Source organism: Heteronotia binoei, chromosome 8 (assembly GCF_032191835.1).
Source record: "Heteronotia binoei isolate CCM8104 ecotype False Entrance Well chromosome 8, APGP_CSIRO_Hbin_v1, whole genome shotgun sequence".
Lineage (NCBI taxonomy): Eukaryota > Metazoa > Chordata > Lepidosauria > Squamata > Gekkonidae > Heteronotia > Heteronotia binoei.
The window spans coordinates 104,411,801-104,432,871 of NC_083230.1; the positions used below are offsets into that span (position 1 = coordinate 104,411,801).

General features: G+C 41.8%; 1 protein-coding gene across 1 annotated transcript in view; it reads left to right on the forward strand.

Moving 5' to 3' along the window:
* The window catches only part of LOC132575754 (voltage-dependent L-type calcium channel subunit alpha-1C-like), a 621,373-nt gene extending 600,302 nt beyond the window's left edge, over nt 1-21,071 (forward strand). Inside the window, exons 39-48 of the mRNA XM_060244444.1 lie at nt 367-468; nt 955-1,082; nt 3,027-3,161; nt 4,206-4,558; nt 5,991-6,017; nt 8,201-8,332; nt 13,088-13,197; nt 15,305-15,408; nt 16,619-16,942; nt 18,886-21,071. Of these exons, the coding sequence (XP_060100427.1) occupies nt 367-468; nt 955-1,082; nt 3,027-3,161; nt 4,206-4,558; nt 5,991-6,017; nt 8,201-8,332; nt 13,088-13,197; nt 15,305-15,408; nt 16,619-16,942; nt 18,886-19,182 (1,712 nt within the window). The 3' untranslated portion in view covers nt 19,183-21,071. The remainder of the gene's footprint in view (nt 1-366; nt 469-954; nt 1,083-3,026; nt 3,162-4,205; nt 4,559-5,990; nt 6,018-8,200; nt 8,333-13,087; nt 13,198-15,304; nt 15,409-16,618; nt 16,943-18,885) is intronic.

Here is a 21,071-nt window from a genome sequence, read left to right on the forward strand (position 1 = left end):
ATCCAAAAATGCAGGCATGCAGGCTTGCCAAAAATCTTTGGAACCTTTGGGAGTAGGCATCCCTTAAATTACCCCAGTGCATCAGGAGGCAATTTACTTGGGGCAACTTCATATGCATTGGCAGCTTAGTATGCCTTGTATTATATTTTGCTGCTTTCTGTTTATCTGCATGAAGAATATATTCAAACCACTTCAGTTCTATTAACTCATTCTCTCTTGCAGTGCCTTCTTGTTGATCATGGAGATATGCATTTCTTTATTTATCTTTCTTGTTTTAAGTAGCTGCACCTAACTGGGCATATTTCTGTGTTGCATAATAACTGGCATTCCTCTAATTACTCCTCTGGATACCATTTCCTTTGGCAGGTAACTTGGAGCAAGCCAATGAAGAGCTGCGTGCAATCATTAAGAAAATCTGGAAACGTACCAGTATGAAGCTTCTGGATCAGGTTGTCCCCCCAGCAGGTGGTGAGTGTGCCTGTTTTTCAACTGTCTCTTTAGTCCTACTGACAATAACTTAAGAAAAGCCATGTTGGATCAGGCCAATGGCCCATCCAGTCCAACACTCTGTGTCACATAATGGCCCAAAAAACAGGTGCCGTCAGGGGATCCATCAGTGGTGCTAGGACACTAGAAGCCCTCCCACTGTTTCCACCCCCCAGCACCAAGAATACAGAGCATCACTGCCCCAGACAGAGAGTTCTGTCTATACCTTGTGGCTAATAGCCACTGTTGGACCTCTGCTCTGTATGTTTATCCAATCCCCTCTTGAAGCCATCTATGCTTATAAGAACAATCTGTAATTTGTTCTGTGATCCCCAAGACAGAAGATGAGAAGCTACCTTAACCTTTATTGCTCAGCTGAACTTTGCTGCCTAAATATCTGTTTATCAGCTGGACATGATAACTGTTTTCAGCTTCCTGTTTGCTTTTTTCCAAAATGTCCCTACCTAGATGATGAGGTAACAGTTGGAAAGTTCTATGCCACATTCCTAATCCAAGAGTATTTCCGGAAATTCAAGAAACGCAAAGAACAGGGCCTTGTTGGTAAACCTTCACAGCGAAATGCACTTTCCCTCCAGGTAAGAAATGGACACTCAGAGTAAAGGCCATATATATGAAAACATAAAGTAGACCTTTTACATATTGGTTAGCATTGTAACACTGTATCACTCCATTCACTTGTATTTTTTTATTGTCCTTTGAAAGATGTAAACCTGGGATTCTCATTCTGTGAACAGGGCAAACAGTTATGAGGAGTTGCCAAAGACAGGTACAAGATCCATTCTAACAATTCACAAACAAAACACCATTCTCTATCACTCACCCACTCTTTCCATCACACGCACACAAACAGTAACTGCAGTACAGCTATGTCAGCTACCCTTTTATGTGCTTTTTCTTAGTTGCACTGGGTTTCAGAAGGGACAGTGCTCAATTTTTCACAGGTTTCTGGGGTTTCCTAGAGCCTCAGTGTATTGCTGTCATTTATATGTCCACTCCAAGAACAGATCATGGGTATGTGTGGTCAGATCTTTGCTTTGGGTAGGAAAAAAGAAACAGTTTTTTACTAAGGAGTGACCAGGTAGGATAAAATTCAAGATCATAAACTGGTTAAAGATGATCCTTCAAACCTAAGCACATTTTGGTGCAGTGAGAGCCAGTTTGCTGTAGTGGTTAAACTATTTTGTTGTCATTCACTATCTCTGAATGTCACTATACAATAAAGATAAACGATGCAATTAAAATATTATTTTGTGGCTGATACGTATTTGGTGAATTTCTCTTCTGATATTTCCCTGAAGAAAAGATTACATGACTATAGTGTACCGTCGCAGTTACAGTGAATAAGAATATTTTCATATTCTGCCCAAGTAACCAATGTCCGCGCACCCAAATTAGACCCCAGCATGACTGGAATATGATGCTACTGCAATGGGTTAAGTGGTTTAACCCTGGAAAAGTCCAGAAAAATGTATACTTAAGTATCACTGTGATCAATGAGTCCTCTTGAGTATCTTTCTCTTCAGTGCTAGGCAGTATTAAGGGAACTGAGTTTTTACAATGCAGAGACTCTCTCAAGAACCACATTTGAGCACCACATTTTAAGAATACAGACAAGCTGGAATGGGTTCAGAGGAGGGTGATGAAGATGGTGAGAGGTCTGGAGATTGTTCTATGAGGAAAGGTTGAAGGAGCTGGGGATGTTTAGCCTGGAGGGAAGGCAGCTGACAGGTGATATGATCACCATCTTCAAGTACTTGAAGGGCTGTCATATAGAGCAAGGGTGGCCAACAGTAGTTCTCCAGATGTTTTTTGCCTACGACTCCCATCAGCCCCAGCCATTGGCCATGGGAGTTGTAGGCAAAAACATCTGGATAGCTACCGTTGGCCACCCCTGATATAGAGAATGGTATGGAATTGTTTTCTGTGGCCCCAGAAGGTAGGACCAGAACCAATGGGTTGAAATTAAATCAAAAGAGTTTCTGGCTCAACATTAGGAAGAACTTCCTGACAGTTAGAGCAGTTCCTCGGTGGAACAGGCTTCCTCGGGAGGTGGTGGGCTCTCCTTCCGTGGAGGTTTTTAAATAGAGGCTAGATGGCCATCTGACAGCAATGAAGATCCTGTGAATTTAGGGGAAGGTATTTGTGAGTTTCCTGCATTGTGCAGGGAGTTGGACTAGATGACCCTGGAGGTCCCTTCCAACTCTATGATTCTATGAAACAGCTTAGTAGTTAAGCGATAATTATTTAAAATATTTTTATCCCACTTTTCTCCCCTTTACAGTTCTGGGGTGGGGAGTTAGTTAATTAGGAAACAAAGATCAACAGAAATAATGTTGAGAAGCAAAATTTTCAATTGGCAATAAATGGTCCAGGAACTTGATCTAAATCTTCACTTCAATACTAAAACATTCAGTCTCATTAGAAGACAGTGAGTTCAAAGCATAGATCTGTGAAATATTTTTAAACCGTCACCTCTATTTTTCTTACCTGCCAGTGTGCTGAACTGCATTATTTTCCAGGCTGGTCTGCGTACGTTACATGACATTGGGCCAGAGATCCGACGGGCTATCTCTGGAGACTTGACCGCTGAAGAAGAGTTAGACAAGGCCATGAAAGAAGCCGTTTCTGCTGCCTCTGAGGATGATATCTTCAGAGTAAGTGCTTTTTCTGTTACCTCTTTTCACTTATGGGATGAAAGAATCACAGTGTATCAAAATTGAATCACAAATATGTGTTTATTAATGATGACTGATTAATTTTGCAACATATGAGACCTATGGAAAAACACGTTATGATTCAACACAGTCACAATATATAATAGTAAACTTAATGGCTTGTTTCAATCATGACAGGAGCACCTCCAAGCCATCAATGGACAAGGATGGCTTTCTACATATTCAGGGGACTTATCAGGTATGCAGGGGAGAGGATTATAAATTAACCTCTGAAGAGAGAGAAAAAATGGCTTGATAGGCAGTTGAACATTAATTAAAGGGGGAAAATGGGGTATTAGCCTGCTCAGGCTTTTGAAAGATTACAAAATTTTAGTGGAAGAAACATCCAAACAGTTCCTCCATCATATGATTATTCACCAGTCTGCCGCTTATTATCCTAATTTTGGAATTTTAATTTATACAGAGCAGCGACAATGTGAAAGAGAATAATAGATAGATTGGATTTTATCTAAGATTTGAACCTTTCCATTGCAAGTCATACTAATGCATCACAGAGAAATATAGGAAGACCCAATGTTTGGGGAGGGGCAGTAGCTCAGTGGTAGAACATTTGCTTGGCATGTAGAAGGTCCCAGGAGATTTAGAGAGAAATACATCTTTCTTGTCAGCTCAACAAGGATCTGTACAACAAGAAATGGATGAGATCTTCTCTGTCTTACACCTTTTTGGCTAGGCATTTGGAGTTCTGGATTCTCTAATGGAGTTCTGAATCTCCATGTCCCAGTTTTCTCTCCTTCATGCTTTTTTGTGTTCTTTCTGATGAATGTTTCTATACATGAGTTAATTAAGCACTTTAAAGGGTGGTTATTCAGAATTCCATATTTTTAGCCTAATTGTAAGGCAACAGCTGTAAATAAACCATATTTCACTTCAAACAACACTACACTCTTGTGCGGGAAACAATCAAATTTGAATTGGCCGTTGCTCCATTCACTAAGAATATGTTTTTTATTTTACTCGCAGAGAGCTGGTGGGCTGTTTGGAAATCATGTCAGCTACTACCAGAGTGATGGAAGAAGTTCATTTCCTCAGACATTCACCACTCAGCGCCCTTTGCACATCAACAAATCTAGCAACAACCAGGGAGACACAGAATCCCCCTCCCATGAGAAGCTTGTGGATTCCACCTTCACTCCAAGCAGTTACTCCTCATCAGGCTCCAATGCTAACATCAACAATGCCAACAACACTGCCCTCAGCCGCTTCCCCAGCCCACCAAGGTATCCCAGCACTGTCAGCACTGTAGAAGGCCACAGCACTCCTTTGTCACCCTCTGCACGAATCCGGGAACCCCCGTGGAAGCTTGGCTGCAGAAGGTAAAGGGCGTTGGTGGTAGCAGAAGTCCTAATATTTATCATTCATACAGCATCATTGTTTTCTTTATGTATCCATATACCCCCATTTTCTTCCCAGGGAGGATCCAAATGGCTTATAACATAATTTTCTCCATCTCCATTTTATCGTTACGGTAACTATGAGATAGGTTAGGCAGAGAAAGAGAGAGACTGGCCCAAGGTCACCCAGTAGGATTCCACGGCAAAGGGGAAATGAGAGACTTGAGTGTCCCAGATCCTAGTCCAACATTTTAACCACTGCGATAGGATCGTTATAGAACAAATGTGTAAAAACTTATTAGACACATAATCCACCATATACATATATGGTGGTGGAAAGTGCCATCAAGTCACAGCTGATTTTCAAGGCAACAGATGAACAGAGGTGGTTTGCCATTGCCTGCCTCTGCATAGCAACCTGGGACTTCCTTGGAGGTCTCCCATCCAAGTACTAACCTGGGCTGACCATGCTTAGCTTTCAAGATCTGATGAACCCAGGTTAGCCTGGGATATCCAGGTAAGGGCAAGTTTCCTCATGATAGAGGAGGCTGTTGGCCCAACACTATGCATATTTACTCAAAAATGTCCACTGTGTACAGATCCTCTGAGGTCTCAACACATGTTTTTCACATTGATGTATGTAATGGATGGGAATGATTCTATTGCTTTGGGCAAAACTTTTGCCGCAAAAGTATGTGTGTGTGTATATACACAGAGAGAGAGAGAGGTTTATTGATGTGTTTTCCTCCCCTTCTTTGGGGTATACTTTTGGTGCGTTTCATAGCAATTTACATCAGTTCACATCCATATTATTGTTATTTATATGACTGATGAATTAACCCATCCCAGCCAGTGCCATGCTCTAGGAGATGTACAATAGCAAAGAAAAATACATACATTAAACCAATAAAACCAGTTTACTAAAAACAGATTACAATACAACCCCCAATGGCATCATATTAAAATGCTGCTATTCCAGATTTCTGGACACTGCATCAGGGGGTCAGCAACCATTGCTGTCCTCAGGCTGAGAATTAAATTGGCCTATAGCAGTAAAATTTGTTTGGACAAAACAATATGCTGTCTTTTAAGAGACAATAAACATGTGCCGTCTAAACAGGGTTTTTCCATTGCTATGCCAATATCACAACTGTTTAGTCATTGTGACCCAGAGAGAACTCCAGTTTTCTGGGTTATACCTCTGAGGATGCCACTCACAGTTGCTGGTGAAACGTTAGGTCTCACAGTGCCAAGACCAAGACATAGAGCCCTGAAAATCTACAACAACTAATGAACTCCGGACATGAAAGCCTTCAACAATATATCACATCTGCTTTATTTGTTATCTCCTTTCATAGTAATCTATAATTCTGATGCTGTCTTCTTCTCTTTCCCATGCTGCCTTGTGAACTAGGACACATTACTATGAAGCACTGGGGCGGTAGGTGCTTCTTGCTGCATTATCCTTAGATTATGTTAATATTAGATTGTTAACATTAAACCGCTCTTTTCTCAGCACTGAGGCCTGTTAAGAGGGGGAAATCATTTCAGTCTATTAGACAGACTAATGAAGAATTTGCTCTAATGTAGGGTGCAAATTTACAAGCATGTATTAGTTACCCAGAGTGTGTTTCAGTCACCTTTTAACTCAGGGATCCCTGACCTTGTAAAGCCTGCAGGAACCTCTGGAATTCTGATGCAGAATCATGGGCACAACCACAAAACTGGCTGCCACAGATGGCAGAACCAATCACAGAATGTCATGGAATGAGGTCATGCATAATTCTAATAAGAATTCTTCCAGCATTTCAGACAGAAGCTCTGTTTAGTGTAGTGAGAGCCAGTTTGGTGTAGTGGTTAAGTGCGTGGACTCTTATCTGGGAGAACCGGGTTTGATTCCCCACTCCTCCACTTGCAGCTGCTGGAATGGCCTTGGGTCAGCCGCAGCTCTTGTAGGTGCAGCTCTTTCTGTGAAAGCTCTTTCAGCCCCACCCACCTCACAGGGTGTCTGTTGTGGGGGAAGAAAATAAAGGAGATTGTAAGCCACTCCGAGTCTCTGATTCAGAGAGAAGAGTGGGGTATAAATCTGCAATTATTATTATTATTAACAGGCCTTTTTATGTGAACATATTTTTAAAAATATATTTTCTTGCATACACACAGTAACACAGTGAAGAACCTTGTGCTGTTGTGGTGGCAGCTGTTGCTGAACCAGCTTTTAAATCAGCACAACAAACAGATCTCCTGTGGTCTCTCCTGACCCCCCACCCACTTTTTAAAAACATTTGGTGGGTGCCAAGAATGTTGCTGGCAGGCACCACGATGCCCACAGATAACACACTGGGGACCCTGTTTTAACTAATTCAGAAGGTATTTCCCAGTGCTTTTTGTGTTGTTTTAATTGGAAGCAGCATCAAACAGAACTCTGAAGAGGTGGCATAGAAATATCTAAATAAATAAATAATATTTGTTCAGTGCAGTAGTTATGGGTGAAAGGAGTTAATCATTTCCCCCCTGTTGTTTTCCCAATCAGTATCCATGCCCCACCGTCTTACCCAGATTGCTCTTTGCCTTGAAGTTGAAAATAAGTAACTGCATTGTTCCGTCTAGGGTCAAATAGTAGCTTGGGACTGGGACAATTTTAATCAGGCAAAAGCACTGGGGGAAAAGAATTAAACATTTCCTCCCAATGTGGAAACCCAAGTGACGGCCTCCTGCAGCATGTTTCTGTTGGGAGATAAATCATAGATTTCTCACAAAAAGCATAGTGTGGCCCTAACAGGGATGCAGGGCTTTTTTTGTAGCAGGAACTCCTTTGCATATTAGGCTATACCCCCATGATGTAGCCAATCCTCCAAGAGCTTACAGCGCTGTTATTACAGGGCCTACTGTAAGCTCTTGGAGGATTGGCTACATCAGGGGTATGTGGCCTAATATGCAAAGGAGTTCCTGCTACAAAAAAAGTCCTGCAAGGATGATTTCCCCCTTCTTCTAAGAATGGTTATAATCTAGTACAACAAAGGAGTGGCACCATTTCATTTTAATTCAAAATAAAGCAATATGAGTAGGAGACAGCTTTAGCTTATGGGTATAAGATACAGTTGATCGTTGCTGTAGATAAGTAATTGCTAGTTACATCTTTTTATACCAGTGACCAAGAAAAATCTTATAGCTACATAATTCCCACATAACAATGTGAGGGGATATTTAATTGTTCATTTGGTTTATATCTCAAGTTTGTTTTTCCTGGGTGCTACTGTAGAGGTTACCAGTGTTGTATATTGCAGCTATGGTTAAAATAGCTGTCATTTCAGAGTGCCTTCAAGAAGAGATGTCAGTTTTTCTGGGACAGCAGTTTCACAGGCATGGGTTACATGAAGCTCAAAGTGCTTCTTTTGCCCCAGTCCCCAAATGCCCATATTAGCTTCAGCATTACACATTGAAGGGGCTATATGAAAGAACAGCATAATATCTTTTTGTCAGTTTAAACACTGCATAATCGTGTTCCAGAGATTCCCTATGACCCAAAGCAAAGCATTATTATATACAGAATACAGCATCCATTATAGCATCTCCAAATATTCCTCATAACTTCTAAACGGTGATTTTCCTTTTGTTCATTAGGTCCTGTTCTAGAGACAGCCAGGTGGCTATTGTTTGTGAGGAGGAGCCTTCTCAGGAAGAAGAAATGTATGATGAGCAACTGAATGAAGAAGTGGAATACTGCAGTGAACCAAGCCTGCTGTCTCCCGAAATGTGAGTATTTCAGTGCTGAAGCAAAGCAATGTTGAGATGGAAGTATTTGTGTTTCTCATAGCTTCAACAAATTCAAAGTCAAGGAATGAGGCTATGATTACACTGGCTTCACTTCTATCCAGACCAAACTTGTGCAATGTGTGGCTCTTAGAGCCCTCTCAATGTGTATGGGTAGATCTATGAATCAAGGTAAGCTAGATGTGGTCAGACAAGAGATGGCAAGACTGAACATCGACATCTTGCGAATCAGTGAACTAAAATGGACAGGAATTTAACTCAGAGGATCACTACATCTATTATTGTGGTCAAGAGTTCCTTAGAAGAAATAGTGTGGCCTTTATAGTTATCAAGAGAGTGAGGGAGGCAGTAATGGGATACAATCTCAAAAATGACAGAATGATCTCGGTCCGTATCCAAGGCAAACCATTCAATATCACAGTAATCCAAGTCTATGCCCCAACCACTGATGCAGAAGAGGCTGAAGTGGACCAGTTCTATGAAGATCTACAACACCTTCTAGAATTAACACCAAAAAAAAGTTGTCCTTCTCATCATAGGGGACTGGAATGCCAAAGTAGGAAGTCAAAAGGTGACCGGAACAGCTGACAAGTTTGGCCTTGGATAACAAAATGAAGCCGGGCAAAGGCTAATAGAGTTTTGTCAAGAGAACAAGCTGGTCATAGTGAACACCCTCTTCCAGCAACCTAAAAGGCAACTCTACACGTGGACATCACCTGATGGGCAACAGAGAAATCAGATTGATTATATACTCTGCAATCAAAGATGGAGAAGCTCCTTACAGTCAGCAAAAACAAGACCTGGAGCTGACTGCGGCTCAGATCATGAGCTACTCATGGCAAAATTCAGGCTTAAACTGAAGAAAACTGGGGAAGCCATTAGGCCATTCAGGTTTGACCTTAATCACATCCCTTGTGACTATACAGTGGAGGTGAAGAATAGGTTTAAGGAACTAGAGTTGATAGAGTGCCTGAAGAACTATGGACGGAGGTTCATGACATTGTACAGAAGGCATCAATCAGCACCATCCCAAAGAAAAAGAAATGCAAGAAAGCAAAGTGGCTGTCTGATGAGGCTTTACAAATAGCTGAGGAAAGAAGGAAAGCGAAAGGCAAAGGTGAAAAGGAAAGATTCACCCAACTGAATGCAGATTTCCAGAGAACACCAAGGAGAGATAAGGAGACCTTCCTGAAGGAACAATGCAAAGCAATAGAGAAAAATAATAGAATGGGAAGGACAAGAAATCTGTTCAAGAAAATTGGAGAAATCAAGGGAACGTTTCGTGCAAAGATGGCCATGATAAAGGGAAAAAATGGTAGGGACCTAACAGAAGCAGAAGAGATCACGAAGAGGTGGCAAGAATACACAGAAGAATTATACAAGAAGGATTTCAATGTCCCGGACAACCATCACAGTGAAATCAATGACCTTGAGCCAGACATCCTGGAGTGTGAAGTCAAATGGGCTTTAGAAAACATTACTAACAACAAAGCGAGCGGAGATGATGGTATCCCAGTTGAGCTATTCAGAGTCCTAAAAGATGATGCTGTTAAAGTGATGCACACATTATGTCAACAAATTTGGAAAACACAACAGTGACCGCAGACTTGGAAAAGGTCAGTTTATATTCCAATCCCAAAGACGGGTAATACCAAGGAACGTTCAAACTACTGCACCATTGCACTCATTTCACATGCCAGCAAGGTCATGTTAAAGATCCTACAAGCTAGGCTTCAGCAGTATGTCGATCGGGAACTACAGAAGTTCAAGCTGGGTTTCGAAGAAGTAGAGGATCAAATTGCCAACATTTGATGGATTATGGAGAAAGCATGGGAGTATCAGAAAAACGTCTATTTCTGCTTCATTGACTATGCTAAAGCCTTTGATTGTGTGGATCACAACAAACTGTGGCAAGTCCTTAAAGAGATGGAAGTACCAGACCACCTCACATGCCTCCTGAGAAACCTGTATAAAGAAGCAACTGTCAGAACAGGATATGGAACAACTGATTGGTTTAGAATAAGAAAAGGAGTTCAACAGGGATGTATATTGTCACCCTGCTTATTTAATATAAAGTACATATGCAGAATGCTGGCCTGAATGAAGCACAAGCTGGAATTAAGATTGCCGGGAAAAACATCAACAACCTCAGATATGCAGATGAAACTACTCTAATGGCAGAAAGTGAAGAGGACCTAAAGAACCTCTTGTTGAGGGTGAAAGAGGAGAGCACAAAAGTAGGCTTAAAACTCAACATCAAAAAAACTAAGATCATGGCATCTGGCCCCATCACAACTTGGCAAATAGAAGGGGAGGACATGGAAGTAGTGACAGACTTCACATTTCTGGGCTCCAAGATCACTGCAGATGGTGACTGTAGCCATGAAATCAAAATATGTTTGCTCCTTGGGAGGACAGCTATGGCGAACCTGGGCAGTATAATAAAAAGTAGAGACATCACCCTGCCAACAAAAGTCCGTATAGTCAAAGCGATGGTATTCCCAGTAGTAATGTATGGCTGTGAGAACTGGACCATAAGAAAGGCCGAGCGCAGAAGAATAGGTGCTTTCGAGCTGTGGTGCTGGAGAAGAATCTTGAGAGTCCCTTGGACTGCAAGAAGATCAAATCAGTCAGTCCTAAGGGAAATCAACCCTGACTGTTCCCTGGAAGGTCAGATGCTGAAGCTCAAATACTCAAATTTGGCCACCAAATGAGAAGGGAGCACTCACTGGAGAAGATCCTGATGCTGGAAAAGACCGAAGGCAAAAAAAGAAGGGGACGGCAAAAGATGAGATGGCTGGACAGTGTTACTGATGTAACACACAAATTTCAGCAGACTTCGGAGGATGGTGGAAGACAGGAGGGCCTGGTGTGACTTTGTCCATGGGGTTGTGGAGAGTCGGAGTCGACTGTGTGACGGAACAACAAAGCTTATCAGTGCATCAATAAAACCTGGGGAGACTCAGGCTAGAATCCACACTCTAACTTGAAAACTTAACTGGGTGGCCTGGGGGCAGTCATGATGTACCCTCAGCCTAACCTATCTCACAAGGTGGTTGCAAGGATAAAATGGAGACAAGGGGAACTGTGTAAACCACTTTTGGTCTCCATTGAGGAAAAAGGTAGGATATAAACTAAGTAAATAAATAAATAGCTTCTCAGCACATCAGTAAACTTACTGGTTTCACCATCTGCTTGAGACTGAAAACAGGGTGATTGTCAAAAACTCTGACAGTTACAATACATTATTTTGGACTGTGCATGGCTTGAAGGATCACAGGGATAACTCAATTTGATGTGTGACTTCACTGTTTGTCTGGTAAGGTGAATTCACTTGCCCAGTAGTGTCCAGACTTCTGGAAAGTGTTGAGTCATACTAGTACTATCGAAAATACTGTCACATCACGTGCCACATTATTTTGCTATGGATACTCCTACACAAAGCTTGGAATAGCTGCAATGCAGACATAGGTTGATAGTGACCACATGGAGTCATAAATAAGCAGGTTAGCATAGAATACTGTAACAACCCTATAATGAGAAAGCAAATGTGCTTCAATCCAAGTGCATGAGCATGCATATTCCTGTAATAAGAAAGCAAATGTGCTTCAATCCAATATTATATCAAGACATCCTATTATGAGATAAAATATAGGCTGCTATCTGGAAAACAGAGGGAGCAAAACCTGCATCTAACTACAAATACTGGAATCACCATACATAGGGGACAGGTTTACTTTGTTCCATATGGCTGTCATTCACTAATATGGGGGGAGTAAAGTGTTGCAAACTTGCCCTCTACTTATACACTAAAAGATGATCTAGAACAGGGGTGGCCAAACTTGCTTGACATAAGAGCCAAATAGAATGAACGTCAGATGTTTAAGAGCTGCAAGACATGAACGTTAGATGTGGGAGGGAGGGAGGGAGGGAGGGAGGGAGGGAGGGAGGAAGGAAGGAAGGAAGGAAGGAAGGAAGGAAGGAAGGAAGGAAGGAAGGAAGGAAGGAAGGAAGGAAGGAAGGAAGGAAGGAAGGAAGGAAGGAAGGAAGGAAGGAAGGAAGGAAGGAAGGATAGATGGGGGACGGGAAAGGGGAAATAAAGCAACTTTAACTTTAAATGCCTTCTCCAAGCTAACCGATGGGGCAGTGGGGGCTTCAAGAGCCACACAATATATGTGAAAGAACCACATATGGCTCCCAAGCTGCAGTTTGGCCACCCCTGATCTAGAAATTCAAGGAACAGGGTTTTCAGTTGGTTTTCCCACTTTAAATTTATGCACAATGGGATCCAATTTGGATCATGACTGTAGCTGTAGGAAAGGGAAGAATCAGCCCTCATATACATGCTATTTTCTCAACCTGAAACAGCTCTGTAGATCTCATATTTGCCCTGTTGGAGAAACACACAGATATGGATATGGATACCTGGATGTTTGGCCCAACTGAAGCTTCTTGGGGCCATTTCAGGCTGGGAAAACACCACAGTGAGGGAAGGCTTGAACCCCTTTTCTCACACTGCAGTCCCTATCTGAATCAAGCCCACACAAGCAGTTATTTAAAGAAAAAGGTGAGAACTCAGTTCACAGAAGTCTTTCTTGGATAGATAGCTTGGTAACAGAAACTCTATCAGGTAGGGGAGGGGGGAGCAATGCCTTCCCTCCAATCAGGGATCAAGTTGTAAGGCAGGGCTAGCTAATATAAACCTCTTTGTTTTAAAAGACTCTTTTTCCATTATAGGCTCTCATACCAAGACGATGAACACAGACAGCTAACTCCTCCTGAAAACAGCAAAGGGGAAGATACCAGACACTCTCCAAAGCGGGGATTCTTGCGTTCCTCATCACTAAGTAATATTCCTAGCATGTCATGCCCTGGCACATATCATTAAATTCTGCAAGATTTGCTTTTTGTGCTTTATTTTCTTCCTTCAAAAAGCTACTAAGGAGCTTATATGCCTACTTATTTTTACTATGGCTTTGAAACTGTGTGTGATGGTGAGAACACTGTGGGTCTATCAATCTGACGTGATTATTTGAAAAATACTCTGCATCTGTAGTGATGATTAGCCTTGCTACTGATTAAAAACCTTTGCTCAATGCAGGGTTGGCCTAATTTTCACAGATACAAATGTCTAGACTGTACCAATTCAGACTACAGGTGGGGACACACATGATGAATCCTTCCTTTAAAAAAAAAGTTCCTACCTGTAGAGGACTAGATAGAGAAGCTAGAAATCTGCTCCCTAGCATCACATTTTCTATGTGGAATGCATTTTTTGTAATAGACAAACATTCTATCATTTATGATATGAAATGGTACAGTCCAGACCAGCGTTCCCTCTAAGCTGAGTTAGCGTGAGCTAGCTCACAGATTTTTAGCCTCCAGATCACAGATTTTTGTCTTAGCTCAGGAAGGATGACCCCAGAGCACAATAATTGTTGCAGTAGCTCACAACTTTAATGCCAGTAGCTCACAAAGTAGAATTTTTGCTCACAAGACTCTGCAGCTTAGAGGGAACATTGGTCCAGACACTTCAGCAATAGCTACACTAATAGATCTGTCCCTGCATTAAGATAATCTGACCTCTATCCCAGAATCTTTAAACTGATTTTAAATGCAGAACTACATGTTGCCTTGGCAGACATATAATCCTAAAATTGCATTTGTGAGGATAATGTGGATATGGGGCATTTCTAAAGGACAGTTGTCAGGGAAGATGCTTAACCCATCTTGAACCTATTGGTTCTTCCATGTAGATATCTTACCCCAGACAAACTTCCTTCCCATAGAAGTTTACCTTACCCCATTGTTATTGGCCTTCTAATGCAATGCAAAAATTGTTTATTCCAGAGGACATTAATTATTTACCCCTGACAAGGCTTGCTGCTAATCTGCTAATGTTGGTGATTGTCTATTTTTTCTGCATTGGTATATTTGTTTTCTGCATTGGTATAAGTATTGCAGAACAATAATAATTACAACATGTAAAATACTGCTAATATGCTAAAGCAGAAGCCCAAGCACAGTGTTTAACAAATTGTCTTCATCAGTGATTCAATACATCAGAAACTACAGTATAACTTATTCCAATGTCAAAAAGTATATGAAAACCATACATATAGATCTTGCAGCTTCATTAAGTCCACAGAATTAATATATTAGAAATGCAGATAAAATAGTCAGTGTCACATTGGACCAGTGTGAAAGACCATCAGTCTATGGTCTGGGAAGCTCAAATTCAAATTCCCATTACCCTTAGCCTGGCCAACCCCAAGGGCTTTTGTGAGGAAAAAACAGAGGATGATTTAAACCACTTTGGGTCCCCATTGTGGAGAAAGGTGGGGTATAAATAACTCAATAGATGTCCAACCAATACTTACTTTCAATAAACTAAAAAGATGGGGGAAACAGTAATTTTAAAAATACCAGTAAATACAAAAGAGATATAGTAACCCAAGCTAAAGGGTTTACTAACCATAGCGTACAGTGTCATCCTAAAGAGTTAGACCTTTCTAAGGTGTAATTCAGTTTAGGGTTGTAATGCTAATTAATCAGTCCACTAGATTATTCAGTGAAAGTACTCACAAATAGTTCATTGATGTTAGGAGTGTTTGACACATTATGATTATGATTGTTTTGTAACAATTGCTGTTTATTTATTAAAGGACATATTTTGTTTGTATCTTGTAAGAATGGGCTAAAATATCATATAGACCAGGGAGGCATTTCTAGGCAAATGGGGCAGGTGAGTAAAGAACTGAATGTTCCCTGTCATTTAGCCATTTTTCCTTGCAAATGCATTGTTCTTATATTAGCAGTATGAGGCAAACCAGGGCTGGAGATTATGTCACATTGGACCAGTGTGAAAGACAGGGCATCAGTCTATGGTCTGGGAAGGTCTTCTAACCTGTTTTATCGTTTCACCCTCATACTTCTGTGCATTTGGTTTTTCAGATCGAAGAGCATCCTTTCACCTGGAATGTCTAAAAAGACAGAAAAATCCAAGTGCAGTAGGCCCACAAAAGACAGTACTACCTTTGCATTTGGTACATCAGCAGGTGAGATGTCTTCTATACTAAGCATCTAGCAACGGGATGTTACTTCTCTTGAATGGTCAGCTAGAGCAGTGGCCCCCAACCTTTTTAGTCCGAGGGACCAGCCCCACGGCTCCAGAGCCGGCAGCTGCCCCCCGCCCGCCCCATGGCACCTCCTCCCCCCCATTTCCTCCTCTGCCTCGCCCCCCGCAGCCTTGCTGCCCACCCCCGCGCAGCCTCACCGCCACCTGTTTTTACCACTTTAAGGCCAAGGAAGGTGAAGCGCCTTCCATACCGACCTCCCCACCCTGCCGCTCAGCTGACCCAATCAGCCGGGAAAACCGGCAGTGCAGCTGTTTCAGTGGTGCTTGCCGCCGCTGCCACAGTTTTCCCCACTGGTTGGATCAGCTGATCAGCAGGGGGCGGGGGAGGTTGGCCTGGAAGGCACTTCATGGCACCTTCCCCGGCCTTAAAGTGGTATAAATGGGGGACGATGAGGCTGCGCGGGGAGTGGGCAGGCGGCTGCACGGCCCACTTGGAAACTGGCCCACAGCCTGGGTGTTGGGGACCCCTGAGCTAGAGAACCTGTAGCATTCTGAACACAGCTCCAGTTAGTTAGCAGATGGCAGTCATGGTCAGAAGTTCCAGTGTATCAATTATCCTGTCCAGCTCTTTCCTGGAAATGTCATTGTCACTCATGCTATTCTAATCTTATGGTTGCAGTACCTCTACTGCTCTCTGCTTAGTATTAAATTTGAAGTTGGTTAGGAAACTGAAGCCAATATGTAATCTGGTGTACATCTGCTAACTGGAGATGGGCACCAGGAGCATACCTGCTTGTATTCTCCTGCATAAAACTGCACCTGTCTTTGCTCAGCTGCACTGGCTGTTAATTAGCTCCCAGGTTCGTTGGTTATTTACTTTCAATGTCCTATATACTATAGTATAGGGCCATTATACCTGAGGATTGTCTCCACACATATGAACATCTGCATCTGTTGAAATCTTTAGGGTGGGGCATGCTTCATGTTCCATCTTTCTAAAGGTGCATTTCAATGACTGCCTCTAGCAAAGCTTTATCAGTTATTGGTACATATCTCTAGAATTCTCTCTCAAAAAGAGCTACACCTGTGTTCTTCTCTTAAGACGTACGTAGCAAACAAACAACTTCTCTTCCATATTATGTTGACCCTGAAGCCACTGTCATTTCCCATCTTCTGTTTCTCCCTTATAGGCACTAGCAGTTACAGGTATGAGTCCTCTTCTTCAAAGACGCCATTCGCCTGTGAGAGCCTCTCGATCATGTGCCACACCCCTCACTACACCATGTACAGAAAGCTGGCCACAGCAGCCTATTAAAACCTTACAGAGTGATGGAGAGGAATCTAATGAGAAACTCAATAGTAGCTTCCCATCAGTACAGGGCAGCTCCTTATATTCGGATGGCACTCGCTCTAGCAGCACTCGAAAAGTGAGGCCAGTCTCCCTCACAGTTCCCAGCCAGACTACAGAGTGCAGGAGACAATTTCATGGCAGCGCTAACAGCCTTGTAGAAGCGGTGAGTTTTTATGTATGCATTTATTTAAAATGTTTGCATTTTGGCTTTTCATCCATTTAGGGCCCTCAAGGCAGAGAATATTTTTAAAAAGTCATTTAAAAATCAACTTGTTAAAAAAATTACTTAAATGCTCCCACTGAGCTGCAGAGTCTTGTGAACCAAAATTCTACTTTGTGAGCTACTGGCATTAAAGTTGTGAGCGAGCGATTTGGCTACTGCATAAATTAGTTTGGGGTTATCCTTCCTGAGCTAAGGCAAAAATGTGTGAGCCAGAGGGTAAAAAAACTGTGAGCTAGCTCACACTAATTCAGCTTAAAGGGAACACACAGCAATTAAAACAAACATGAAGGCTCACTAAGATATTGTAGATGAAACAAAAAAAGTCTTGCACTGATTGACAGAAAGCAATGACAGAGGGAGACAGATGAATCTCCTGGGGGAGGGATTCCACAGTTTAAATGTGATGTCAGTAATAGTTGTAATGCTAACAGTAGTAATGACAATTATAGTAATCCCAGTACAAAGATGGGATTGTGAAAATGCATATTTAACAAAATAGTATGGCATCATCAATTATTCAAATGGTTTCACATTCATCATCTCATGGGACTCCTTGCAACAACCATTTAAGGTAAGTATAATTATCCACATATTACAGATAAGCCTGATAGAGTGGCTTGACTTAGGCCAACTAGTGCATTCATGGCAGAGGTAAGATTTAAACTTGGGACTTTCTATGTTGTAGTATACTTCACCATGCTACAACAACTCTATTGCACCCATGGTTTCTTAATTTTCCTGCTATTGTAGCCCCTTCTTCCCAAACTAGGATTGCTTTAACTAGAAAATTCCCTAAAGCAATAGCTTTATCGGCTACCATCTATAGCAATAATTACAGTATGCAACAAAGTGGTTTAATATTGTTAGGGCTATTAAGTAAACTACATTGTCTGTTCTGAAGCTAGGAGATTGGTTAGAATGTGTTAATGGCATTGAGGGAGAAGTACTGATTTTAAGTGCAGAACTATGTGTTGCCTTGGCAGACATATAATCATAAAATTGCATTTGTAAGGGTAGTGGATATGGGGCATTTCTAAAGGACAATTGTCAGGAACTAAAGGACAGAAGACAGGAAGTAAAAGGATCAAAATAAGAGTCCTCTAACCAGTATGACTATCCCGGGGGGGGGGGGGTGTTAAGGAAAAGGATGAAAGATGATGGTAATTTTATGGTAAAGCACAAAACCACCACCACACTCATACACATTGGGTGTAATCAGACAAGAAGGTTGCTGTAGCAGGATCTCGGCTTTTAAAAGGCCGCTTGATTTTGCCCTACTTTGCATTGATCAGACAGCCGCTGCTAAGCCAGCATCACAGCACTGCAGGCCCATGGTTGGTCATCCACATCACTAACACGCCATAAACACGGGCCCACAGTTGGGTTGGGTGTTTTCTTTCCAAATTCTTGCTATGTGTGCACAGAAGCAGACAAGTGCACAAGCGCTCCTGGTTGGTTCCATGGGGGCACTGAAGAACGCGTCAGAGTGGGGGTGGGGAAGACATGCTGGAAATGGAATGGAACAAGCATATCACTCGTATTTCGATGGCAAGTCAGGGTGATCAGATGGCTGGGAACCCGCCATGGAAGCACTTCACCGGGGAAGCCACTTGAATCAGATGGTGGCTATTTAACCCACGTGGCAGTCATTTTAGTGGAAGGTACAAAGAAGTGGGGCATAGGGGCCAGGTGTGCTCGTGTGATCATGCCCACTTAATCTGGAGGGGAAGGGCAGCTATAGCAGGCCAAACTGTTCATCTGATCGCACCTACTGTTACTGCTAAGGGAACTTCACTGATCTTGTTTTGTCCCTGGCTATAACAAGTGATGCTAATATCAATTTCCACCCTTTTTCCCCCATCTGATCTCCTGGCTCCTTAAAGGTCTTGATTTCCGAAGGACTGGTGCAGTTTGCTCAAGATCCAAAGTTCATTGAGGTCACGACCCAAGAGTTAGCGGATGCCTGTGAATTGACGATAGAAGAAATGGAGAATGCTGCAGACAATATTCTCAATGGTAACAGCAAGCCAAGCCCCAATGGCAAACTCTTGCCTTTTGTTAACTGCAGGGACTCAGGGCAGGACTGTATGGGAGAGGAAGAAGCAGCAGCCCAGAACCCAGATTGTAAAAAAAGTCAAGAGGAGTCTAAGGACAGCAGGATTTATATCAGCAGCCTGTAGTTGCCAAGGCTGAAAGTAATGCTGGTTTTTTAATTTGTTTCAATGTTCCTAATGGGTTTGTTTCAGAAGTGCCTCACTGTTCTCGTGACCTGGAGTAACCAGAACAGCGTTCTTCATTCGTTTCTGTTGGGACGAGTCGCAGAGTTGGGTGGTGTAAAAGAGCTTTTCAAGAGTGAATATACAACCCCAGCATGTGTCCATGAAGGAGAAAGAGGAGAGTGAGCACCCTCCTCCTTTCAGTCCCTGCACAAGGAACAACGGCTGCTTCCTGAATATGAAGGAAAACCTCAGCTTCCTGCGGATGACTTTAGTCAAAAGGACACTGCATCAAACGGGTGTCTTTCAACTTTGCTTGTACAAAAAAATCATTTTGCACATATTCTGTATGAGCCTCAACGTCTCCATAAAGCCAAGGCCCTTTTGATCTGCAAGTGGAATAGTAGACTTCTGCTGTGGATCCCTGCACTTTGCTGAGGAGGAGGAAGCAGAAGCTCTAAGGGTACAGGAGATGCAGGTGGCAATATTGCAGATGTTTGTTGATAGAAATGCAGAGACTCCCAGGCAGTTTTCTCTGCCAACCAATCAGAGCTCAGGCAGTCTTCCTGCCAACCAATCAGAGCTCAGGCAGTCTGCTGGGCCAGCTGCTCAAAGAGCAGGAAACCAGCTCTGCCAAATCGGAGTTCAGGCAACCCGCCCATTTCGAAGAGAGGTGGTGATGGGCTTATGTAGATCTCTCCTTGTTTTTGCCGTTTGATATTTTCTTGAAAGCATGTTCCAATTTTTATTTTTGAATACTTTTGTTTTATTGTATTTTATTTTTTGAGGGAGAGGGGTAAAGGAAGTGTTTACAAAAAGTTTTGTAATCACATACCTTTTATTTTATTTTAATTTTTCACCTTTGCAAATGTTTAAAATTGGTTTGATTACGTTGTACTATTTAAAATTTTGTTTTCCTCCATTGAAATTTGGTAGAAGCTAATAATGATATTAGAAGAGTTTTGCCAACCATTATGTACACCAGAATTTGTAATTTTATTTGAAATAATGGGAAACTCCTTTTTTGTTGTTGTTTTATAATTTAAAGATAGTAGGCAATGCACTTGATATAGTCTTGCACATATGAATGATCGATTTGGATTCTTTTTAATGCTAGGTTATTTACGGGTGAGTGAGCGAGTGAGCAGGACTGAGTGAGAGAGCGAATGCACGCCTGAAAGTGTGTAAGTGCATACAGTTCTTCACTTCCTGGTTATAACTGCAGGAGAACTGTATCTGGGGTCATTTGAGTGCAAAAAAAACAAAAACAAAAAAACCCACTGTCTCTGCTTCTGAAAGGGGAATCAGTAACTCTTTGCATTTTCTGTTCCACAAGATATGCAAAAACAATGCAATAATATTGATTTTGAATACAATTTGTGAATTGTGTTGGCATTAAAATTGTATAGAAAAAAACCCAAGGGGATTAAACATACAAAAAAAGTGAGAAGGAGCTACGTTTCAATATATTCCGTGTGATGTTTTATTGCATTGATAATGTTTCTGTTGAAGAAACCGTAATACTTGAATTCAGGTCAGTTTCAGTATTTTTGAACTATTTTTTTAAAATGAATTGCAATTGTGCCAAGCGAATATAATGAATTAAGTTTGTTTAAGGGGAAAATAACAATTCTTGCATATTTTGCTGCATGTAAAGTAAATCATTTCGTATTTGGAGTGTGCCAAGCTTTACCTTTGAACTTTTAAGTGCTTTTTTACGTGTGGTTGGGGCAAATGGGATTCTAAATTTTTTTCATTATTTTTTTTAATTTGTACAATGAACAAAGTGTACCTGGTGTTAAGTAACTATTCTGTAACCCACTGACAGGTTGAACGTTGACTGATTTTGCATA